At 41.9% G+C, this 26,977-nt stretch overlaps 1 protein-coding gene across 1 annotated transcript in view; it reads left to right on the top strand.

Moving 5' to 3' along the window:
* SCFD2 (sec1 family domain containing 2) overlaps positions 1 to 26,977 on the top strand; it is a 590,379-nt gene that overhangs the window by 220,347 nt on the left and 343,055 nt on the right. Inside the window, exon 5 of the mRNA XM_040418874.1 lies at positions 15,762 to 16,011. Coding sequence (XP_040274808.1) covers positions 15,762 to 16,011 — 250 coding nt within the window. The remainder of the gene's footprint in view (positions 1 to 15,761; positions 16,012 to 26,977) is intronic.

The following is a 26,977-nucleotide window of genomic DNA, read 5'->3' on the forward strand; positions in this document are numbered from 1 at the left end:
AAGCTATTAAGTGATAGAACATAATGCGACCAGTGAATGATCTGGTCTAACGGTGTCATCATAATTGAGGACCTTGCCACCGGTTTGGTTACCTCTTATTGATGCCAAATAACAGCATTGTACTTTGATATATGTTCCCTGAGGAACCCGACAATCAATCAGGGTGAAACGCGTTGGGACACTGGCACCTGATTGCATACTAGATGTAGTGCTTTTGGTGCCGAACGTGTATATACAACTTCATTTATACACTGGTATGTACAAATGTTAACGGCGATTCTTGGTGTGTTGACGTCGCACATTGATTCTGGTGTGTGGGGTCTACACAGTGATATCGTCCATTGATGATGCACATTCATAGATAGCCACACCTGTGGTTGCCTGTGCATCCTTTATGACATATTTATCATTGGCAGCTTTCCACCCACACCACCGAGCATCCAGGAGTGTGGCTGGTTTGTTGCTTTCTATACTGTTTATCTATACTTTGTTTTTGTTTTGTGTACCTAGAGCAGGCCCCAAAGTAGGGATCCACTAGGGTCACAGGGCCTAACCAGGTTCACAAGGAGGTTCCAGAACACGGGATCGTCCTTATCAGGGCGGCTATTCCGTTCATAGGCAGGGCTACTTAGCCCAGGGCCAGGAATAGGGACAGATTATACTCCATCTCTGTCCACTCCGTCCATCTCTGACCCGTATGTTTGGACGATTACAAGTATTATCTTCCATGTCATCAAGGATATATCTTCTTTTTGTTCTTTTTCTATGTATGTCTGTGGGAGTTTTGTTATTTTATGTCTAAATTATATTAAAGGCTACGTTTTAAACAGGTCGTTCCCTGTGATTACATTAACTGGATTATATACCACCTGTGGTTATTATTCCCTCTGACGGGATATCGTTTTAGCTGTGATTACTTTATAATTCCTATTGCATAGTAGATTGTTGTTGGCTATGGTGTGAAATCTGCTCTGGAAATCTTTAGCAGTTCCACCTTGTCTGAACATGGCCTCAGAGTTTGCTTTCTGTCTCATACCCTCATACATAGGTAGAGTAGAAGGGAAGAAATTTCACAAACGGACTAGTTACAGTAGTGACATCCCATTAGAGTACCACGCTGGAATTCAGTAAGCTCTTTAGGACACCACTTTCTTTCACAAATGCTTGTGAAGGCAGATTACATGGCTAGCGGCTGGAATTTATACACCTGTGGAAATGGGACTGAATAACTGTGAAGTATTGTGTCCCAATACTTTTGTCCGTATATTGATCAGATTAAATATTAAATAAGAATAATAATATTTTTAAAGTTGCATTACTATTAGTTGCCATTTTATGTGTTTTGTTCTAGGAGAACATTTGTGAAAATTGTTAGAGGTGGAAAAAAGCTTTGAAAATAGCTTGATCGACACACGGTTTTCTGTATGTTATTCTGGGAATAGCAATAACATTGCTTAATTTATGGCACTGCGTATAGACATCCCATATGGTTAATGTATTTTAAAGGTGCTAAGATACATCTGGAAATAGAGACCTCACACTTAAAATATTCCAGCCTCTTGTTAAAAGCAGTGAGCCAAATCAACCCTTACATTGCCACTGCAGTATATGAATTTGGTTAACCTGTTTAGGTGTATTAATATGAAATCCTAGTCCTTTGTCAAAGGGAATCTTTCACCCCAATTTTGGACCATTATATACAGTAATACAGGGTGGGCCATTTATATGGATACACCTTAATAAAATGGGAATGGTTGGTGATATTAACTTCCTGTTTGTGGCACATTAGTATATGTGAGCGGGGAAACTTTTCAAGATGGGTGGTGACCATGGCGGCCATTTTGAATCCAACTTTTGTTTTTTCAATAGGAAGAGGGTCATGTGACACATCAAACTTATTGGTAATTTCACAAGAAAAACAATGGTGTGCTTGGTTTTAACGTAACTTTATTCTTTCATGAGTTATTTACAAGTTTCTGACCACTTATAAAATGTGTTCAATGTGCTGCCCATTGTGTTGGATTGTCAATGCAACCCTCTTCTCCCACTCTTCACACACTGATAGCAACACCGCAGGAGAAATGCTAGCACAGGCTTCCAGTATCCGTAGTTTCAGGTGCTGCACATCTCGTATCTTCACAGCATAGACAATTGCCTTCAGATGACCCCAAAGATAAAAGTCTAAGGGGGTCAGATCGGGAGACCTTGGGGGCCATTCAACTGGCCCACGACGACCAATCCACTTTCCAGGAAACTGTTCATCTAGGAATGCTCGGACCTGTCACCCATAATGTGGTGGTGCACCATCTTGCTGGAAAAACTCAGGGAACGTGCCAGCTTCAGTGCATAAAGAGGGAAACACATCATCATGTAGCTATTTCGCATATCCAGTGGCCTTGAGGTTTCCATTGATGAAGAATGGCCCCACTATCTTTGTACCCCATATACCACACCATACCATCAATTTTTTTGTTCCAACAGTCTTGGAGGGATCTATGCAATGTGGGTTAGTGTCAGACCAATAGCCGTGGTTTTGTTTGTTAACTTCACCATTCACATAAAAGTTTGCCTCATCACTGAACAAAATCTTCTGTGTAAACTGAGGGTCCTGTTCCAATTTTTGTTTTGCCCATTCTGTAAATTCAGTGCGCCGATCTGGGTCATCCTTGTTGAGATGCTGCAGTAGCTGGAGTTTGTAAGGGTGCCATTTGTGAGTAGCTAATATCCGCCGAAGGGATGTTCGACTAATGCCACTCTCCAGTGACATGCGGCGAGTGCTACGCTGTGGGCTCTTGCTGAATGAAGCTAGGACAGCCACTGATGTTTCTTCATTAGAGACAGATTTCATGCGTCCACATTTTGGCAAATCCAACACTGAACCAGTTTCACGAAACTTAGCAAGCAGTTTGCTAACTGTAGCATGGTAGATGGGTGGTCTCGTAGGGTGTCTTGCATTGAAATCTGCTGCAATGACCCGGTTACTGCGTTCACCAGACATCAACACAATTTCTATCCGCTCCTCATGTGTTAACCTCGGCGACATGTCAATGGCTGTAAACAAAGAGAAACTTGTAAATAACTCATGAAAGAATAAAGTTACGTTAAAACCAAGCACACCATTGTTTTTCGTGTGAAATTCCCAATAAGTTTGATGTGTCAAATGACCCTCTTCCTATTGAAAAAACAAAAGTTGGATTCAAAATGGCCGACTTCAAAATGGCCGCCATGGTCACCACCCATCTTGAAAAGTTTCCCCCCTCACATATACTAATGTGCCACAAACAGGAAGTTAATATCACCAACCATTCCCATTTTATTAAGGTGTATCCATATAAATGGCCCACCCTGTACATGAGTAGTGCTGCAGATAAGGAGTCCAGATCACTATTTTTTATTTTCCTACTGCCTCCTGTTCCCCCATTGTCAGTGCTCGAAACTGCGTTGAACTATATTGTCAGGACTGGTGGGCATGCGGCATATGAGTCCTTTCCATTGTGTTAAGGCACTATCACACTGGCATATAATCGCTAACATCATCACGTTCCAAGTAACGCTCTTTAGCGATGATCTAGCTGTGTAATACTGTCGCTGATTACTCAATGAACGCTCATTCATCGGGTATTTGGAGTCTTTTATCATGTTTAAAAATAATCGTTTGCCGGCGGCAGATCGTGCCTTGTAATCAGCACTCTGCTGCGGGCAAACAATGATTCTGTACGGGAACCTGTCTTCAACTTTATGCTGACCGCACTGATGGCAGTATAAAGTAGTGACAGAAATGCTGATCTCAGCGGTGTGTCACCCATGAGCTAAAAGTAAGTGGTTGCCGAGAACCAGCATCATAATCATTGCAGCCCAGGCCTCGAAAAGAGTCAAATCTACCTGAGAAGAGTCCTGGTTATTCCTAATCTCCTGCTCTCCTCACCCATCTGCTGGTGATTGGCAGTTCTCTTCTAGAGAGAAAGGAGAAAACTTGGTAGAAGACTGTCAGTCATCAGCAGATGGGTGAGGAGAGCAGGAGATTATGAATAACCGGGACTCTTCTCAGGTAGATTTGACTCTTTTCAAGGCCTGAGCTGCAATGATTATGATGCTGGTTCTCAGCAACCACTTACTTCTAGCTCATGAGTGACACACCGCTGAGATCAGCATTTCTGTCACTACTTTATACTGCCATCAGTACGGTCAGCATAAAGTTGATGACAGGTTCCCTTTAATCACCATCTTAAGGTGTGCCAGGAGATCTGGAGTAGGGTCAGAGTTCAGTTTCTCTTAGAATTTGCTATTTCCCAGTTGGTCCAGAATCTCCTTACACTGATCAGCCTTATTTATAATCACAATGTCGGCTGGCTTTGTGATCATGGCAATATTGTTTCAGAGATTGTTTAATGCTTGGTATTCCATCTTACTCAGATTGTAATGTGAATATTTAGGTCTTACCTTTTCTGGAGGGCCTCTATATCCTTCTTGACTGCAGAGATGTATGCCTCAATAGCTGGAAATTTGCAGGGTACAGTTTGCTAGGGGGTTTACAGTTCCGAGATTTGGCCTGGATTATAGGGACCGTAGTAATGTCTTCCATTCTTGTGCTCCATTTGGGTTTATCCAAAGCAGTGTGTGCTCATAATCGATGTTGTCTAAAGAATCTATACTTTTCTGCATCCAGTGTAAATAAATCTGTTGTGCTTAAGGGGGCGAAGCCTAATCCTTTGTTAGGTACCTTAAAGGGGTATTCCGGTAGGTAAAAGTTTTCTCCTACTCCACAGGATAGGGGATAAGTATCAGATTGGGGGTTCCTACTGCTAGGACCCCCACTGTTTACAAGATCGCAGGCCCCCTGCTGCTCCTCTGAAATGACCTGAGCGGCCGGTCGCACGTGTACAGCCGAGTACAGTGCTCTGAGCATTTCCAGGGGAGCAGCAGAAGGTACGGGGCCCCCCTTATTGTGATTCCATTGGAGTAAGGGTATAATCTGAGATATTAATTACTAGGTTATTATTGTCACATTCTCTGTTGGTTCTGTGTTGAAGCTTGGGATCTTGTAAACCTCAGGTTTCAATGTTATTGATACTGATCTTCCTCTTGTTGTTTCTTCCTTACCTGCCTCAGAATCTATGTTCGTGGCTGGGGCCAATATTTAAAAAATTACGGGAATCGGTCCTTGATCTTGTGGACAAATTAGGTTGACTTTCTGTCCATATGGTTTGAGAGTTTAGGTCGTCTGGGAACAGGCCTCTGTATACCCCCTACTCTTATAGTCTTGTGTGTCTCTTATAAATGTATTTTTTGATGCGTTTTTTTCCCTCTATTTGGTTCCTATATATTGATAGTTTTTTTTTTTTTTTATTGTTGTAGCATTTTCAGGGCTCAAGTTGGAATATAAAGTCTGTTCATGGGAAGCTGCTGCTTCTTTAAAAGTAAAGAGTTCTTTCTGGGTTCTCATCGAATGTGAGCAATATGATGTCAAATGATGCTTTGTTTAAATTGAGTACAGAATTTCTGGTCATCAAAGTTGGATGGAGGTTGCACAGAGAGCACATTAAAGCATGTATCAGTTCAGTTATCCCAGCTAAGGGTACTTTCACATAGAGTTCCGTCAAAAGGGCTCTATGCCGGAAAAGAACCGATCAGGCATATCCCAATGCATTCTGAATGGATAGAAATCTGTTCAGTTTGCATCAGTATGCCTTCCGTTCAGTCACTGTCAGGCGTTTTGGCCGGACATAATACCGCAGCATGCTGCTGTATTATGTCCGTCCAAAATGCCTGATCAGTCGCTGGAATGCATTAATTCCCATTGACTTGCATTAGTGCCGGCATTGCAAAACAACTGAAGGAAAACTGTGAAAAACACTGCAAGACAGTTCCGTCCATCCGCATGACAAGCGGAGAGACGGATCCGTTCTTGCAATGCATTTGTAGACGGATCCGCACCCGCAGAATCAGGGTAATAAATATAAAGTTTTGTTTGGCTGTTAACCCTCGATGTGTTAAAGAAAAAAATGGATTAAAATGGAAAATCTGCCAAAAAAGTGAAATTTCATCTCCATTTTCCTTTAATTCTTGTGCTACACCTAAAAGGTTAACAAAGTTTGTGAAATCAGTTTTGAATACCTTGAGGGGTGTAGCTTATACAGTGGGGTCATACATTTTTCTGCTTTTAAAACAGAAAGTGATACCTCATAAAATATTTATTACTTAACATTCCCCATATGTCCACTTTATGTTGGCATCATTTTGTAAATGTCATTTTTTTACGGACGTTAGAAGGCTTAGAATTTTAGAAGCAATTTTTAAAATTTTTAAGAAAATTTCCAAAACCCACTTTTTCAATTTCATCCTCCATGACGGCATACCCTGAGAGAGGACCCACCTCCAACCAGGTAGGGACAGGAAGAATAAATTTTACCCTACTCCGGCTCTTCCTCAGTGTCTTCATGTCCCTCCAGGTGGGAGATGGATCATTCCTCATGGCACTTGTTTCTGTTCTAAGGCAGGCAGAGACGGTAAGGAAAAAAGGAAATGCTTTATACACATGAGGGAAGCAGGCAGCACCCGTGCCCTAGTTGGGTATTGAGGTGCTGGGGAACCCTTCAAGATTCCTGCTCCTTACCTCCCGCTCAGCGCGTCGGGCGTGGAGGTCCATGTGTGACTGGACACTCAGGGAGTCCCTCCGGTTCTTTGGTAAGCTCTTCATCGTGATCTGATAACTTCGGCACTCACGATGACGCCACCGGAAGTCGTATGCGGCTCACATGCGTTCCAGGATGTACTTCCGGTCTGCAGGTAAGAGTATTTTAAAGGGGATCAGAGGTGGTACAGGTAAACATGTCTGAGCCGGGTACTGGTCAGATGGAGTCCTCTCAGGGACCTACTATGGTAAGAGGGGAATGCTGGTTATGTTACTTAAGCTAACCCTCTTGTACCTCTGTCTCCCTCTCTTCCTGTATGTGTGCAAAGTGATAAAGATGGTACTCAGAAAGCTAAATCTAGTCCAAAAATTAAAAAGTGTGTTATATGTTCAGTTAAATTGCCTAATACATATAGCAAAAAACTCTGCAAAAAGTGTACCTCTAATATGGCAAAAGACCTGGTCCCGTGTATTAGGGTGGAACTAAGGGAGGTAAGTAGGGAAGAAATTAGATCTGCCCTAGCTGAAAATCCTAAACTCACAGATTAAACACAACCCTGTTCAGGGGATTATAGTAGAATGTGGTCATTTAAATAGGATTCACAGAAGCACCACTTATCTAAAACATAACCTTTAATGATACATTATTAAAAGCCAATATACCCTTATAATAATGAAAAAGAAAAATAATCAAAAAGAAAATCAAAACCTCATGTGAAGTTGCTATTCCAATGCCTAGTGATTGCAGGAAGGTCTGCAGACGTATTTTAGGCCTTGGATGGGGGCGATATCCCTAATTCTGGCCCTATTGCTGCCACCCTGCCTGCAAACGAAATAGCCGCCCCAATAGGGGCGATCCCGTGTCCCGTGCCTCCTGACAGCCCTAGGATGACCCTGATACGGGAGAAATTCCAACAATGTGGAATATTTGGCCCTAGATTTGGACCTGGACTAGTATAAGTACCAAAAATAACAAACACTTAAAATGTCCCAGGTGGGGTGACACCCTATAGAATTAGCGAAAATAACAATATAGAAACATTAGAAAGAAGTGTCCTATATCGGCCCTACGCGTTTCGCCTGGTTGGTGTCAGGCTCATCAGGGGACATACCAGACTAGGATCTAGGAAGGTATCTATCACCAAAGATAATCACCTGAGCAAACCAAAAACAATATATACACAATTCTTCTTTTCTAATAACAAAATAGTCACTATTATAAGCGATGACTCCTTGATACACTGCTGAATGGCTGATAGCTGGAGCCAGAAGGTCGCAGATATAAAGCAAAAGCTAATATTTATCCGATAGGGAAATAGTCGCTATTATGAGAACTGACTATGACTTAACCCACTGACTAATCCTTTAGCTAGAGCCAAAAAGTGTGCAAACTTATATCCAAAGCCTGGGTTAACACAAGGTGCCTCACTTATTCACCCATTCTTATATCAAACAGCGTTCTATTGGGCTGAACAGTACTATAGACATGTTAGATAGAACCCATAATACATGGATGGAACAACAGGATTACACACAGATATGGTGTTGTAGCTGATTCAGTGAAACCTAAATATCCATGAACACTAATAAATCATTGGCCATCAATCACTTATGTTGTCAACATGATAGACCAGTTAAAGCACATAGTGTGAACAGTCTATAGCAAATGCTGGTGTGGCCAGTGGTACTTGCGTGCCCAGAGGATGTGCTTGGGCAACCCTTCAGTGTTCTCCGATAGCAGGAGGCGCTCTCAGTGGAGGTGTAGATATATCCCAGACGGGCAGCGGTGGCTGAGATGTCAGGCAGATGTAGCAGCAAGACGCTGCTTGCGTCCTCACCATTTAAGCGCTCCTTTCGGGTGCCGTCTGACGTCATCGGCACCCACGTGACCCCACTGCCGATCACATGACCGCACCAGCCAGTTAACTAAGCCGTTCTCAAAAGGGAGGAACAGAATAGAATGCCGATATTAATGAATGGATAAAACAAATAAGTTCCTCCATATATTATGATTATATATGATATATATGTCAGCATGTTATTGTCCGTTTGGTGTAATTCTTTATATTTTGTAACAGGCATATGAATACAGCCCACTGAACAAGCCAAACTATGTGTATACCAACGTTGTGCTGTAGATAGTCACAGTACAATACGTAGGGAAAATATTACCTACATATTGATGTATTAGGGGACTTGTTGGGGCAGCCTCTTAGTATATCAATATGTAAATCCCAGGCTAATGGATTATTGATAAATTACTATGAGGGCGACTGGCTAGAGCATGATGGGGATCTATTTGGAGGGGTTCACCTCCCAGCCAACCTTAGTTGGACTGTATATAATATCCGTGATAAATTGATCCCCAAATCAAAAATATAGGAGGCCCCTTAAAGGAAACACGCAAACTCAATGCATTCATTTAGTCCAGCAGGTGCAACGGTGTTAAGCATGAAAATCCATCTGGACTCTTTTTGTTTTAAAAGTTTGTCTATATCTCCACCCCTATTGGACATTTGAGTACTTCAATCATAGAAAAATGAATAGCCTTAGTGGACCCTGCATGACTGGCCCATATATGTCTAGAGATGGGTTTATCCCGTCTGTTCCGGATGTCCCCAATGTGCTCAAGGATCCTTTTTTTAAAAAGCTGAAAATAATGTAGTTTTTCCGGAGACATCCAGCTCAAAACATAGGGATACCAAAATTATCGTTTCAAGCTCGTCATCTGCAAATTCAGAACAGGAATCGGATTCAGAGGATCCGGACATCTGGGTCTGATTCAGAATTCAAAAACTTCCTCTTTTCTTCTGAAGATACAAAAGAGTTAGTCAAAGCGATCAGGGCGACAATGGATCTTTCGGATGAAAGGGTCCATCAGTCCGTCCAAGATCAAATGTTTAGTGGACATCACGGGGACGTGCGACATGGTGGAGCAGTATGTGTGCACACGCCTACACGTACTGACTGATGGGTCTGCCCCCTTCAACTTCTGGGTCTCCAAATTGGGCACATGGCCTGAGCTTGCCCTTTATGCCTTGAAGGTGCTGGTCTGCCCTGCAGCCAGTGTATTGTCTGAATGTTTGTTTAGTACGGCTGGAGGGGGTTATCACAAGTTATATTTCCAAATATTTAGAGGTGTACCCTAATTTAAACAAAAAATAAAATAAAGCAAAAAGCAGTGTAGGCTACCTCCTCATCCTCCACCGCCACTTCCACCTACACCGCTACATCCAACGCCTGCTCAACCTCCTACTCCATATGGACCTCGTCCTCCAAGATCAAGATTATAATTTTTTATTTTTACATATTTTATGTTATTTTAAGTAACTTCCCTATCCACATTTGTTTGCAGAGCACTTGCCATGGTCTTAACCACCTTTTGATGCCATTTGGAGCCCTCTAGCCCTTTCCATTACTTTTTTACAGCCATTTTAGGCAGAGAGTAGGCGTGGGATTTTGCTGGGAGAGGAGGAGGACGCAAGGGAAGAGAAGGGCGGGCAGAGGCTGGGGTGGAGATATTAACAAAAGAGGATGATCAGCCTGGGCTCCAAAGAAGTGAACGCCGCCCCTGGGTCTCTTGCAAGCCCTCATTTACATATGAATAAAAGCCAGTTTTTGCCGCAGGTGAACCGCAGAAGAATGCAACAAAGGTACCATTTGATTCATCTAAAGTTATGGCAGAACGCTATGTAAGCAGTCTATAATGTCCAATTGTGGTGACAGACTCCCTTTAAAGCTGTGTCATGCAAAGAAGAAGCCGTATCGAACATGATCCAGAAACACTGCAGTCTTCTCTGGGCTAAAGCTCATTTAATATGGACTGAGGCAAAATGAAAACATACAGCAAAGAAGACTCAGGACTGTTGAGCAGCTACATCAGTCAAGAATGGGACAACTTTTGTTAAAAGAAGAATGAAGCACGATACACAATTTTGGCCCTGTCCCAAATTTTTTAGATGTGTTGCTGCTGCCATCAAGTTCTAAATGAGTAATTTTTTTTCATGAAATGAAATGTCTCACTTTCAACATCTGATACGTGTTCTATGATCTATTGTGAATAAAATATGGTTCTCTGAGATTTGCAAATCATTGCCTTGTTTTTTACATGTATTTACATTTTACACAGCATCTTAACTTTTTTGGAACTGGGCTTGTAGGTGTACTGTATAATATCTATGGTCAGTTACCATATATATTACTTGATAAACTGTAAGTTAGGACTTTGAGTAATAATATATTTAAGACAAATTGTGACCATTATTCCAGATTTTTTTTTCTCTAATAGTTACCTCCCCCACCAGAGATGGCAAATCATCAATTTATGAATTTGCTGGTAAAATGTGACCATTATTATTCCCTGTAGTGCTGGTTTGAGATGAAAAGCAGCTGCCCTCTTTAACAAAGGGCTAAGTATTTATGATGTGGGTTTGCATACAATGCTATCAATAATACATGCCCTGCACTGGTTAGGACTTTTCAGCTGCCTGTCATCTCCCATCCTGTTTGCTGAACTTCCTTTAGATGTTAGAAAGTCATTGCAACATGTGTGCACCAGGCAACGACAAAGCTGTGCCAGCATGTTTTTTATGTATTGGCCCCCGTTAATGCGAAGTCCTGTAAAATGATATTCATTAAAGGGCTTTCCAGAACATACTTATGAATGACCTGTCCTTTAGATAGATTATCAATATCCAATCAGCGGGGGTCCAATACCCTTCAACTCTACCAATCAGCTATTTTTACAAGGTCTTAGATGCCGGTCTTAATAAAGCACAATAGCTGGTGGAGGATCTGCCAAAGTTATGTAGAGGTGCCTAAAACAGGCATAGAAAATTTCAAATAAGACGTGTCTGCCGGCCCGTCCCCTTCCACACCACGCCCACAATTTTAGACCTGGCGTGAGCGGGAACTAACCATTGCGCCGCCATCTGCGTCTGAAAAACACCTAATTTAGGCGTATTTCAGTATAATAAATAACTCCCATAGTGATATATGACAAAATACTTAATGTATACCATATGTCCACTTTATGTTGCCATCATTTTTCAAATGTACTTTTATTTTTTGGAGAGGATAAAAGGCTTACAAGTTTAGCAGCACTTTTTCAAATTTTCAAGACAATTTGTAAATCCTATTTTTTGAGGGGCCAATTTAGTTCTGTAGTGGCTTTGATCAGCTTATTTATTAGAACCCTCCATAAATCACCCCATTTTAAAAACTGCACCCCTCAAAGTATTCAAAATGACATTTGTAAAGTTTAACTGTTTTGGTGTTTCACAAGAATTAATGTAAAATGTTAGTTAATATTTACAGGTAAAAATGTCATTTTTTCAGATTTTCAATTGAAATAAATTTTTTGGAACACAGCAGGTGATAGAGTAGAAATAATACTTCACATTTATTACCGATCAAAGAAAAAAAACAGTTAGTCAGCACATCCTAATGCACTGGCGTGCATTGCCAAGGCTGAAAATGCTAAATCAAACACAATTCAACAGCATTCAGCAAACACAGAATATATGAACTAATGCTGTACTCACTATGTGAATAAATTAGAGGTTCTTAGCAAATATATTTTAATCAAAATCATTTATGCCCATCCACAACGACAAGGTGACCTCTTTTGGACAGAAATCTACTGTACACACTATCTCTTTTGGTGCTTACCGGACTGCAATATGTTTAATGGAGTCAGGCTTCACATATATACTGAACCCACTCTGTATTTCACATTTCCGGGTGCCAGCTGACCGTCAATGAGTATAGGGAGGAGAGCAGTTTATATAGTTTTTCTTTCATGTTTTACTACTTTTGCATCATAAATTTACTTTTATTATTTAATTTTAGTTTTACATCACCATATCTAAGGCTAGTTTTACAGTAGGGATCCAGTGGGCTGTTGTGGCATTGTCGGAAGCTTGAACATCTCCGTCCGACCTCATTAACTGTAATGGGGACAGGTGGAGATCTGGCCACAGCTTGCGTTCGGAATTTGTCTGGCCGATTCTCTGCATATTTGCTGGTTTTCTTCGTGAGTCCCCATTATAGTTAATGGGGCCGGACGGAGACGTTCAAGCTTCCAACAATGCTGGAAAGCAAAGATATCAAGATAACTTTTGAATTTTTCGGTCAATGCAGCTGTGTGAGGGGTTTTTTGTGCATGATGAGGTGTCGTTTTTTTATTCAGACAGTTTTGGGGTGCATATGACTTTTTGATTGCTTTTTATACCTTTTTTTAAGTAAGGTTAACAAAAATCATCATAGTGTTTTGTTTTTTTTTTACAATTTTTACCGCGTTATCACAGCATGAGAGAAGTAGCACTTTTATATATCAGGTCGTAACAGAAGAGTCAACACCAATTCCAATAACAATTTATCATTTTTTACCAAATAATTTTTTTAAATTAATTATCTTTATTAATTGATGTGTAAAAACAAATTACAATACAAAAAAATTTTTTCATTTTTCTTTCCCCTTATCCCCATTCCCTATACCCACCCCCCTCCCCATACCTGTGATGCGTCAAAAAAAAATAAAAAAAAATTATCTATTGCAGTGTGTTGTAACTGTCAGTTTTAAACTAACACTCCGTCTATAAAACCCCGCCTCTGGCACCCATCCATACATGGCAGGCCCAGTGCCATTTTTAAATCCTCCAGCTGCCATAGCAACTACCAGGACTGCGCTTGTGTCGTGAAGGGGGCTGATGGAGGAGAGAGGGGGCCCCCTCACTCTGTAAACCCCTTAGATGCTGCTGTCACTACAGACTGAGGCATCTAAGCATCATTTAAATAGCCAGGATTCATGCAAGCACCGATCTTGGCAATTGCAGCAGGGTGTCAACTGTGTGTTACCACTGACAACTGCTGCTGATGGTGGCCACTTAGTTTCTGGGCCCATGCCATCACTATGCCATAAATGTATGGCATAGTGCAGGAACAAGCCGCTTACCATGCTGTACATTTACGGCATGGGATGGGAAGAGGTAAAACAGATGATTGTGTGGTGCTGGTACTCGGATTCCTGCTAATGTGATATTGATGACCTGTTGTAAATATAGGTCACCAATCAGTAAGTACTGGACAACCCTTTTAATTTATTTTTAAAAACCCAAGCAAGCTAAGGTACCTATAATCAACATATAATGTTCAACATGTAATTGTCTTGGCTCAGAAGACAGACCTTTTTGTTTAATAATATAATTAAATATTTCCTTTATTTTTTAAATGTAGCTCCTATGAACATTGCAATGAGCCAGCTGACACTGAACCAGTAGAGGAGGCAGCTTGATGTGGGGTCAGATTCAGGCTAATTTTATAAAATGCAAGATTAGATGTAGATTATCCTAAAAATGAAGAGACAAAGGTCTTTATTGTACTTCTCTGCGCAGTAGGGAGCATCACTGCAGAGCGTAACACTTTAGTGCCTCCTTCATTTTGCACATTGTACAGCAGTCCTTCACGTTACAATAAAACTGGAATAACCATTGTACATAAATTTAAACCATTGAGACCATATCCCTGTGGAAAATTAGTAATTGGTTCTCAAAACCCAAAATATCAACTCAAAATAATACAATATGAAGATTAAATGGGTTTTCCAGGAGTTTAATATTGATTGACCAATTAAATGACCATTGATGACCATCAATATCGGATCGTTGGGGGTCTGACTCCTGGCAACCCTGCCGATGGGCTGTTTGAAGAGCAACTTCCTATGCTTCCTTAGTTCCATTCAAGTAAATAGGCCTGCTATGCAATACCATGCACAGCCTCAATACAATGTACGACACTGTGCTTAGTAAGCTGTGAGGAGGCCTTTGCATTCATTGGAGTGCCATGGCCTTTTCAAAAAGCTAATTGGAGGGGGTTTCGGGAGTTGGAACACCACTGATGCACGGGATAAAGAGCATTACAGAACATATAGTACTGCAGTGTACCATACAGACGTGATACTAGACAGCCAATTAGTGTATGCACTTCAGTAATACAGATGTTTTACCAGTGAAATGTCCATGGTGATTGGTTGCATCTTACAGTCAAGCACACATGATGCAGATCCCAAATGTCTGCTGCGTTTTATGTTGAATCTGGTTCCAAGTTATAATGCCCCAAGTTTAATGTGTATGTTGAAATTATTGTAACCTGAGGCCAGTGTAACTTGAGGGACCACTGTATTACTTTTGACAGCCAAACTTTCCCCCCAACGTATCCTAGTGATACACCATCACTTCTCATAGTCGAGGACCTCTAAACATATTCCTGTGAATGGCAGCTATAGCACCATACTTCTACAATCTATGTTTCCATTTAGCCTTAAATGAGTTTTCTAGGAGTTTTATAATAATGACCTATCCTCAGGATAGGTCATCGATATCTGATCAGTGGGGGTCCGACTCCCGGAACCTCCACTGATCCGTTGTTTGAAGAGACTGCGGTGCTGTGCTGAGCACTGCAGCCTCTTCCCAGACCAGTGAAGTCACGTTCATCTGTCATATGGCCTAGGCATAGGTCAATCCCATTCAAGTGGATTGGCCTGAGCTGCAGTACCAAGCACAGAGCACCCATTGTATAGTGGTGTAGCCATTGTATCACGGTGAGGAAGCCAGGGTGGACCTCTGTTGATTTAATGTTGATGACCGATCCTGAGGATAGATCTTTAATTTTGCACTCCTGGAAAACTCCTTTAATCTAAAATGTCATGGAGGATCTCTGGATTCTCATGAACAAAGCTAATTTTATAATGCCACTTCAAGAGCAGTTATATGTTGAATATGCTGCAGAGTGTTCTGCAGAGCCTTTAGTCCTCAATTTAGCTCTCAGGGCCTAATTGCTTTATAGTATACAGTGTGCGTTCAGTTACAAGAAATGGAGTTCCTCTTTAATATAGATTTCATAAGATGCATTTTGTAGAAAAAGCTTGATACATCTAAAAAAAATCGAATACTGTCCTTGGTTTGTAAGCCATGTACAGTTGTCTCCTATTGGTTGTCAGGTCATTTTTCACTTTGTTAATAACTATAAAGAATTTTCAATCTACTGTCTAAAATTTTGCTGCCACATTTTTACAATATTACATTAAGTGAATGTCTGAACACTTTCCGTGTACTTGTGTTTTTCATTGTAGAGCACTGGAAGATCAGAGCTGCCAACTGTCCTCAATCAGCTGTACCCCAGGGTTAAGTCACATAGTGAAAGAGGGGAGGATGACTACAACATCGATGATGTGCTTATGCTTTTGGTCTACATATACTCTGTGACTGGAGAAGTCATGGCCGATAAAGAACTGGAAGTCGCTGAAGGTCAATTAAGAAAAGTCCTCATACAATGCTTGTGTGATGAGACGGAGCTGAGTCCTCTGGTACAAAAGATAGCAGGTTAGTGCTGTATGATTTAAAGGTTTCTAACGTACATGGAAAAGCATTTATATGCTGTTATTACACATAATTTTGCTATAGTTTCTACTACATGTGCGACATTGATTTAAGAATTCAACGCCGCTATCATCCATGTGAAAAAAAATATATTAAACCCCTTTAGTTGACCTGTTTATGACCATGGGCTTTAAATAGACATTAGATAACTGACGATGAAAAAACTGGGAGTTCTAAAGAACTCACTGAATTCCAGCAAGGTCCTGTAATAGGATGCAGCTACTGAAACAATTCTTCCTCCTAGATATTACTTCATCAACTGTAAGTGCTATTATTGCAAATTGAAGTGTTTAGGAACCAGAGTAACTCAACCATGAAGTAGAGATCACGTGAAGTCACAGAGCAGGGATGTAGAGTGCTGAAGAGCATAGCCTCCTCTGGCATTAACATCGGCACAAATCTGTGCAGTGCCAGGAGCTCCGTGGCATGGGTTTCAATGGCTGAGCAGCTGCATGCAAGCCTTACATCACCAAACACAATGCCAGGCATCGGATGGGGTGGTGTAAGGCATGCCACCACTGGACTCGGGAGCAGTGGAAACTTATTCTGTGGAGTGATAGATCACACTTCTCTATCTGGAAGTCTGATGGACAAGTCTGGATTTGGCAAATGCCAGGAGAACATTATCCTCCTGACTGGATTCTGCCAACTGTAAGGGTTGGTGGAGGAGGGATAATGCTGTTGGAGTGTTTTTCAGGGGTTGGGGTAGGCCCCTTAGCTTCAGTGAAGGGAAATCTTAATGCTTCAGCATACTAAGACATTTTAGACAATTGTATGCTTCCAACTTTGTGGGAACAGTTTGGGGAAAGCCCAATTCAGCATGCCTGTGCCCCAGTGCACAAAGCAGACTTTATAAAGATATGGTTGGATGAGTTTGGTGTGGAAGAATTTGAATGGCCTGTACAGAGCCCTGAACTCAGCCCCACTGAACACCTTTGGGTTAAATTAGAATGAAGATCGTGAGCAAGGCCATCTCATCCAACATCGGTGTCTGATCTAACAAATGCTCTTCTGGATAAATAGGCAAAAATTCCAACAGACACACTCCAAAATCTTATAGGAAGCCTTCCCGGAAGAGTGGAAGCTGTTTTACCTGGGGATGGATGTGGGGGACAACTTTATATCATAATGCCTATGGGATTAGACTCTTGCAGGTGTAATGTGTAGGAGTCCCAATGCATTTGTCCATATAGTGTACCTCAACTTAATGGGGTTTTTCACCCCTGGTGATGTTTTCTATAGACCCCTCAGCGTGGTCAGTAAGTATGATTGACACCAAGTCCAGCCACGTGGCTGAGGGGTCTGTAGAAAACAGCATCAATAGTGCACAACCCCTTTAATACCTTTGGACTGTATTGAACCACAGTAATAACTGTTGTTCACTTACTTTACTTTATATGCAGATTAGCTCTTCTCCAAGAGAAATGAAATTTTCTCTGTAGTGCCGCCTAGTTTATGTAGTCATTGTCTCACCCTTGAACAGACCTTGCAACATGACTAAGGATATTTTCCATATCAAGTACCTTCTTCAACGGGAAAACAGTTGTTTCGAGGTTCTTTCCCCTCATCAGTACAGAGCCAGGGCTCTTTGTTGGCTAGGTGAGAGGCCTTTGACGTATGTAGCAGAATCAACACCTGAAAATGGGTCTTTTTTGGTGGCAAATACATTCCCGATATGCCTCCTACTCATAAATATAATTTACCGCTTTCTGTCTGACTTCTATGGAAAACCACCATCAAGTTTGCTTCAAAGATCAGCTGCTGATAAATCTCTACCCGGTGTACAAGGTCAACTGGAAACTGTTTATGGAATTTTAATGTGGATTACACAACGGAAAACATCCATTTTCCGCTGCTGAATAAGCAGCAGCAGCTTTTGCTCATGTGAACATAGCCTTACCATTCATTATGTTTTATTATCCAAGTCCTAATCATGCTTCGAAGTCAGATTATGCAAATCTGTTTTGCATGTGTTGTGAAGTTGTTCTTTCTTGCAAATAGTTGGGTGTATTACGTAAATCCCAGTTGGACCTACTGGATTTTATACCTGACGAGTTTTGTATAAGTTGATACATATGTTTCTGATGCATCTGGAATTGTACTTAAACTTTCTTATGATTAATACTATTATTCTTGCCTTGTGGTTCTCTAGGGTAGATGTTAACTCAAAGCTATAGTTTTATTTTTTTCTGTCCCAAGAAAAGAAATTGGTTTCTTCTAAAAGTAACTTTTCCATATATTCTTAAATAGAACTTTTCCTTTTTTGCTCATTTTAAATAATTGTGCATAATCATTTTACAAAATAATCTTTTTGCCATTTTATTATGTTTTATTATGTGTATATTTGTGGCATTATAAATTATGGTTATTAATGAAAAACTACAAATGTCACATCATTTTACTTTGATAACAATGATCTAGATTCCAAGGATGATGCTGGTTGAAAATTGTAGAGCTGAAATGTATACTCACTTTATTTTAGTAAGGTACCATAGTGCATCATACTTTCTAAACCCTTCTCATCATAGACAAGACTTAGGCCCCTTGCAGACGAGCATGTCTCCGTATTAGGTCCGGATGCGTCCTGGTGCATTGCGGCAAACCCACGCGAGTAGGTACGCAATTGCAGTCAGTTTTGACTGCGATTGCGTTCCGATGTTAAGTTTTTATCGCGCGGGTGCAATGTGTTTTGCACGCGCGTGATAAAAAAACAACTGTGGTACCCAGACCCGAACTTCTTCACAGAAGTTCAGGTTTGGGTTAGTTGTAGTGTAGATTGTATTATTTCCCCTTATAACATGGTTATAAGGGAAAATAATAGCATTCTGAATACAGAATGCATAGTAAAATAGTGCAGGAGGGGTTAAAAAAAAAAATATATAATTTAACTCGCCTGTATCCACTTGTTCGCGCAGCCCGCATCTCTTCTGTCTTCATCTGTGAGCAATAGGACCTTTGATGACGTCACTGCGTTCATCACATGGTTCACCACATGTTCCATCACCATGATGCTGGATCATGTGATGAGCGTAGTGACATCATCAAAGGTCCTATTGCTCACAGATGAAGACAGAAGAGATGCCGGCTGCGCGAACAAGTGGATTAAGGTGAGTTAAATTATTATTATTATTTTTTTAACCCCTCCAGCCCTATTTTACTATGCATTCTGTATTCAGAATGCTATTATTTTCCCTTATAACCATGTTATAAGGGGAAATAATAATGATCGGGTTCCCATCCCGATCGTCTCCTAGCAACTGTGCGTGAAAATCGCACTGCATCCGCACTTGCTTGCGGATGCTTGCTATTTTCACGCAACCCCATTCATTTCTATGGGGCCTGCGTTACGTGAAAAACGCACAAAGAGGAGCATGCTGCGATTTTCACGCAACGCTCAAGTGATGCGTGAAAATCACCGCTCGTGTGCAAAGCCCCATAGAAATGAATGGGTCAGGATTCAGTGCGGGTGCAATGCGTTCAACTCACGCATTGCACCCGCGCGGAATACTCGCCCGTGTGAAAGGGGCCTTAAAAGAGCTTCTGTCAGCAGATTTGTATCAAAGTGCAGAGGGCACAGCAGATGCAGAGAGAGCAGAGCCTCTTGGTGTAATGGCAACTCCCGCATTGCTTTTAGAGGCTCATTTGCATATATTAAAACATTATTTTTCTCAGCAATGTGGACACACATGAACTTGGAACCAGAACAGATGCCTTCAGCTGCCAAGCGCACGTGTGACAGGTCATGTGTACAAATCTGCTGACAGATGCCCTTTAATGCCCTTTTATACAGACCAATAATTGGGGCAATTATCAGGAAGGAACATTCCTAAGAATGCTCCTTCCCGACAATTACCATGTCTACAGGTGCCGCTGATCACCCAATGAACGAACAAATGCCAGAAGGAGCGAAGATGATATCCTTGGCACAGTGAATAGGTAAGTGGCTTTTTTTCTTTCATTTACACAATTTAACCTCCTCAACATACAGTGTTGTTATCTGGAGAGATAAGCCATATTCGTTTCAGACCACCATAAGGACCTTACTCATAGCTAGTTGGTGCAGGTATTAAATTATTATTATTTATTATTAAAGCGCCATTCATTCCATGGCGCTGTGCATATGAAAAGGGGTGTACATACATAATACAGACAATTGCACTAAGCATTACCAAGACGAGTTACAGACTGGTACAAAAGGAGAGAGGGCCCACAATCTACAAGGTATGGAGGAAGGACACAGTAGGTGAGGGTAAAGCTGGTCATGACGATATAGCAGCAGCAGGCTCACTGGTTGTAGGCTTGTCTGAAGAGGTGGATTTTCAGGTTTCTTTTGAAGGATTCCACTGTAGGTGAGAGTCTCATATGTTGGGGTAGAGAGTTCCAGAGTATGGGGGATACATGGGAGAAATCTTGGAGGCGGTTGTGGGAAGAGGTGATAAGAGGAGAAAAGGAGGTCTTGTGAGGATCGGAGATTACGTGTGGGGATGTATCGGTAAAGTAGCTCAGAGATGTATATAGGGGACAGGTTGTGGACGGCTTTATGTGTATTTGTTAGAATTTTCAACTGAATTCGTTGGGCAATGGGGAGCAAGTGAAGGTATTGGCAGAGGGGAGAGGCGGAGGAGTAACGGAGGAAGAGTTGGATTAGTCGGGCAGCAGAGTTAAGGATACATTGGAAAGGTGTGAGAGTGCTAGATGGAAGGCCACAAAGGAGGATGTTGCAGTAGTCTAGGTGGGAGATGATGAGGGCATGTAGAAGCATTTTTGCAGACTCATGGTTGAGGAATGCGCAGATGCGGGAAATATTTTTGAGTTGGAGGCTGCAGGTGGTAGAAAGGGCTTGGATGTGCGGTCTGAAGGAGAGGGCAGAATCCAAGGTCACCCCAAGGCAGTGGACTTGGTTGTGCAGCCATTGATCTTTATAGATAGATCTGTTGGGGAGGGCGTTGAGCAAGATGGGGGAAAGATGATAAATTCTGTTTTATCAATTTTAAGTTTAAGAAAGCAAGAGGAGAAGATGGAGGATATGGAAGATAGGCATTGTGGGATTCTGGATAGTAAGGTGGTGATGTTTGGACCAGAGAGGTAGATTTGTGTGTCGTCAGCATAAAAGTGATACTGAAAGCCATGGGACTCTATGAGCTGTCCCAGGCCGACGGTGTAGACAGAGAATAGCAAGGGTCCTAGGACAGAGCCTTGTGGGACACCAACAGAAAGGGAATGAGACGAGGTGGTGGTGTGAGAGAGGGAGACCCTAAATGTCTGGTCTGTGAGGTATGATGTGATCCAGGAGAGGACCAGGTCGGTGATGCTAAGAGAAGAGAGACTTTGTAACAGAAGGGAGTGGTCGATGGTGTCAAAGGCAGAGGACAGGTCAAGGAGGAGGAGGACAGAGTAAGGTTTTTTTGTTTTGGCTGTTATCAGGGCGTTTGACTTTGGTAAGGTCAGTTTCAGTTGAGTGGTGGAGTCGGAAGACAGATTATAGCCAGTTAAAGGGGGAGCAGGAGGAGAGGTGAGAGGACAGTTCAGAATGGATATGAAACTATCAACCAATGAAATTGTTACTAAAGACCATGTAATACAACCCAACAGAAATGTGCATGGCTGAATATAATGTAACATGATAAATTACATGACAGACAGCCATGCTGGGGCATGTGACACACGAATAGAAAATGCATATAACCAATGTCAACTCTCTGATGGTAGCAATCCACATTATAGACCAACATCTGCTGAACCTGAGATGTCTGGAAGCAGTAGGTTTATGGAAATATTCAGAGGAATTGCCGTTGACTGAGCACACGTGATGCGAGAGTAGCATGTCACTGCTGCAGCCTGTGATTGGCTGCAGCGGTGACATGCCCCCCCCCCCCCCAACGACAGATGTTGATGTTGGTGTAGAGGGGAGTGGAAGAACTGTAGTTGAAGCCACACAGACCCAATCCGGAAACAGGGAACATATGAGTATCATCAAATGTGTGGGTCTGCCATGTCTGGGTGTCTGATTATTTCTTGGATAACCCCTTTAATCCATGTCTTTCTGAGATAGAGTGGGTATCTTCAACTCTGTGATCCGATTCGTTGAAGGAAATGTGTGTGTACAGTCGTGGCCAAAAGTTTTGAGAATTACATAAATATTGGAAATTGGAAAAGTTGCTGCTTAAGTTTTTATAATAGCAATTTGCATATACTCCAGAATGTTATGAAGAGTGATCAGATGAATTGCATAGTCCTTCTTTGCCATGAAAATTAACTTCATCCCAAAAAAAACTTTCCACTGCATTTCATTGCTGTCATTAAAGGACCTGCTGAGATCATTTCAGTAATCGTCTTGTTAACTCAGGTGAGAATGTTGACGAGCACAAGTCTGGAGATCATTATGTCAGGCTGATTGGGTTAAAATGGCAGACTTGACATGTTAAAAGGAGGGTGATGCTTGAAATCATTGTTCTTCCATTGTTAACCATGGTGACCTGCAAAGAAACGCGTGCAGCCATCATTGCGTTGCATAAAAATGGCTTCACAGGCAAGGATATTGTGGCTACTAAGATTGCACCTCAATCAACAATTTATAGGATCATCAAGAACTTCAAGGAAAGAGGTTCAATTCTTGTTAAGAAGGCTTCAGGGCGTCCAAGAAAGTCCAGCAAGCGCCAGGATAGTCTCCTAAAGAGGATTCAGCTGCGGGATCGGAGTGCCACCAGTGCAGAGCTTGCTCAGGAATGGCAGCAGGCAGGTGTGAGCGCATCTGCACGCACAGTGAGGCCAAGACTTTTGGAAGATGGCCTGGTGTCAAGAAGGGCAGCAAAGAAGCCACTTCTCTCCAAAAAAACCCCATCAGGGACAGATTGATCTTCTGCAGAAAGTATGGTGAATGGACTGCTGAGGACTGGGGCAAAGTCATATTCTCCGATGAAGCCTCTTTCCGATTGTTTGGGGCATCTGGAAAAAGGCTTGTCCGGAAAAGAAAAGGTGAGCGCTACCATCAGTCCTGTGTCATGCCAACAGTAAAGCATGCTGAGACCATTCATGTGTGGGGTTGCTTCTCATCCAAGGGAGTGGGTTCACTCACAATTTTGCCCAAAAACACAGCCATGAATAAAGAATGGTACCAAAACACCCTCCAACAGCAACTTCTTCCGACAATCCAACAACAGTTTGGTGGAGAACAATGCATTTTCCAGCACAAGGGAGCACCGTGCCATAAGGCGAAAGTGATAACTAAGTGGCTCGAGGACCAAAACGTTGACATTTTGGGTCCATGGCCTGGAAACTCCCCAGATCTTAATCCCATTGAGAACTTGTGGTCAATCCTCAAGAGGCGGATGGAAAAACAAAAACCCACTAGTTCTGACAAACTCCAAGAAGTGATTATGAAAGAATGGGTTGCTATCAGTCAGGAATTGGCCCAGAAGTTGATTGAGAGCATGCCCAGTCGAATTGCAGAGGTCCTGAAAAAGAAGGGCCAACACTGGCATTTATCCCCAGGACTGTGACTGTGACGAGGGGACATCCTCTGCGTCTGGAGGAAAGAAGGTTTGTACACAAACATAGAAGAGGATTCTTTACGGTAAGAGCAGTGAGACTATGGAACTCTCTGCCTGAGGAGGTGGTGATGGTGAGTACAATAAAGGAATTCAAGAGGGGCCTGGATGTGTTTCTAGAGCGTAATAATATTACAGGCTATAGCTACTAGAGAGGGGTCGTTGATCCAGGGAGTTATTCTGATTGCATGATTGGAGTCGGGAAGGAATTTTTTATTCCCCTAAAGTGGAGAAAATTGGCTTCTACCTCACAGGGTTTTTTGCCTTCCTCTGGATCAACTTGCAGGATAACAGGCCGAACTGGATGGACAAATGTCTTTTTTCGGCCTTATGTACTATGTACTATGTTACTGCAAATACTGACTCTTTGCATAAATGTCATATTATTGCCGATAAAACCTTTGAAACGTATGAAGTGCGTGTAATTATATTTCACTACATCACAGAAACAACTGAAACAAAGATCTAAAAGCAGTTTAGCAGCAAACTTTGTGAAAACTAATATTTGTATCATTCTCAAAACTTTTGGCCACGACTGTATATACACTCATCTAAAGAATTATTAGGAACACCTGTTCTATTTCTCATTAATGCAATTATCTAGTCAACCAATCACATGGCAGTTGCTTCAATGCATTTAGGGGGGTGCTCCGGGTCAAGACAATCTCCTGAACTCCAAACTGAATGTCAGAATGGGAAAGAAAGGTGATTTAAGCAATTTTGAGCGTGGCATGGTTGTTGGTGCCAGACGGGCCGGTCTGAGTATTTCACAATCTGCTCAGTTACTGGGAGTTTTTGACGCACAACCATTTCTAGGGTTTACAAAGAATGATGTGAAAAGGGAAAAACATCCAGTATGCGGCAGTCCTGTAAGCGAAAATGCCTTGTTGATGCTAGAGGTCAGAGGAGAATAGGCAGACTGATTCAAGCTGATAGAAGAGCAACGTTGACTGAAATAACCACTCGTTACAGCTGAGGTATGCAGCAAAGCATTTGTGAAGCCACAACACGCACAACCTTGAGGCGGATGGGCTACAACAGCAGAAGACCCCACCGGGTACCACTCATCTCCACTACAAATAGGAAAAAGAGGCTACAATTTGCACGAGCTCACCAAAATTGGACTGTTGAAGACTGGAAAAATGTTGCCTGGTCTGATGAGTCTCGATTTCTGTTGAGATATTCAAATGGTATCCGAATTTGGCGTAAACAGAATGAGAACATGTATCCATCATGCCTTGTTACCACTGTGCAGGCTGGTGGTGGTGTAATGGTGTGGGGGATGTTTTCTGGGCACACTTTAGGCCCCTTAGTGCCAATTGGGCATCGTTTAAATGCTACGGGCTACCTGAGCATTGTTTCTGACCATGTCCATCCCTTCATGACCACCATGTACCCATCCTCTGATGGCAACTTCCAGCAGGATAATGCACCATGTCACAAAGCTCGAATCATTTCAAATTGGTTTCTTGAACATGACAATGAGTTCACTGTACTAAAATGGCCCCCACAGTCACCAGATCTCAACCCAATAGAGCATCTTTGGGATGTGGTGGAACGGGAGCTTCGTGCCCTGGATGTGCATCCCTCAAATCTCCATCAACTGCAAGATGCTATCCTATCAATATGGGCCAACATTTCTAAAGAATGCTATCAGCACCTTGTTGAATCAATGCCACATAGAATTAAGGCAGTTCTGAAGGCAAAAGGGGGTCCAACACCGTATTAGTATGGTGTTCCTAATAATTCTTTAGGTGAGTGTATATACAGTTGCAAGAAAAAGTATGTGAACCCTTTTGAATGATATGGATTTCTGCACAGATTAGTCATAAAATGTGATCTGATCTTCATCTAAATCACAACAATAGACAATCAAAGTCTGCTTAAACTAATAATACACAAAGAATTAAATGTTACCATGTTTTTATTGAACACACCATGTAAACATTCTCAGTGGAGGTGGAAAAATTATGTGAACCCCTAGACTAATGACATCTCCAAGAGCTAATTGGAGTGAGGTGTCAGCCAACTGGAGTCCAATCAATGAGATGAGATTGGAAGTGTTTGTTACAGCTGCCCTGCCCTATAAAAAACAAACACCAGTTCTGGGTTTGCTTTTCACAAGAAGCATTGCCTGATGTGAATGATGCTTCGCACAAAAGAGCTCTCAGAAAACCTACGATTAAGAATTGTTGACTTGCATAAAGCTGGAAAGGGTTAAAAAGTATCTCCAAAAGCCTTGCTGTTCATTAGTCCACGGTAAGACAAATAGTCTATAAATGGGGGAAGTTCAGCACTGCTGCTACTCTCCCTATGAGTGGCCGTCCTGTAAAGATGACTGCAAGAGCACAGCGCAGACTGCTCAATGAGGTGAAGAAGAATCCTAGAGTGTCAGCTAAAGACTTACAAAAGTCTCTGGCATATGCTAACATCCCTGCAAATCTACGATACGTAAAATACTAAACAAGAATGGATTTCATGGGAGGATACCACAGAGGAAGCCACTGCTGTCCAAAAAAAACATTGCTGCACGTTTACAGTTTGCACAAGAGCACCTGGATGTTCCACAGCAGTACTGGCAAAATATTCTGTGGACAGATGAAACCAAAGTTGAGTTTGGAAGAAACACACAACACTATGTGTGGAGAAAAAGAGGCACAGAACACCAACATCAAAACCTCATCCCAACTGTGAAGTATGATGGTGGGGGCATCATGGTTTGGGGCTGCTTTGCTGCGTCAGGGCCTGGACGAATTGCTATCATCGAAGGAAAAATGAATTCCCAAGTTTATCAAGACATTTTGCAGGAGAATTTGAGGTTATCTGTCCACCAGTTGAAGCTCAACAGAAGATGGGTGTTTCAACAGGACAACAACCCAAAGCATAGAAGTAAATCAACAACAGAATGGCTTAAACAGAAGAAAATACGCCTTCTGGAGTGGCCCAGTCAGAGTCCTGACCTCAACCCGATTGAGATGTTGTGGCATGACCTCAAGAAAGCGATTCACACCAGACATCCCAAGAATATTGCTGAACTGAAACAGTTTGGTAAAGAGGAATGGTCAAGAATTACTCCTGACCGTTGTGCACGTCTGATCTGCAACTACAGGAAACGTTTGGTTGAAGTTATTGCTGCCAAAGGAGGTTCAACCAGTTATTTAATCCAAGGGTTCACATACTTTTTCCACCTGCACTGTGAATGTTTACATGGTGTGTTCAATAAAAACATGGTAACATTTAATTCTTTGTGTGTTATTAGTTTAAGCAGACTGTGATTGTCTATTGTTGTGACTTAGATGAAGATCAGATCACATTTTATGACCAATTTGTGCAGAAATCCATATCATTCCAAAGGGTTCACA

Source organism: Bufo bufo, chromosome 2 (genome assembly GCF_905171765.1).
Source record: "Bufo bufo chromosome 2, aBufBuf1.1, whole genome shotgun sequence".
NCBI classification, from domain to species: Eukaryota; Metazoa; Chordata; class Amphibia; order Anura; family Bufonidae; genus Bufo; species Bufo bufo.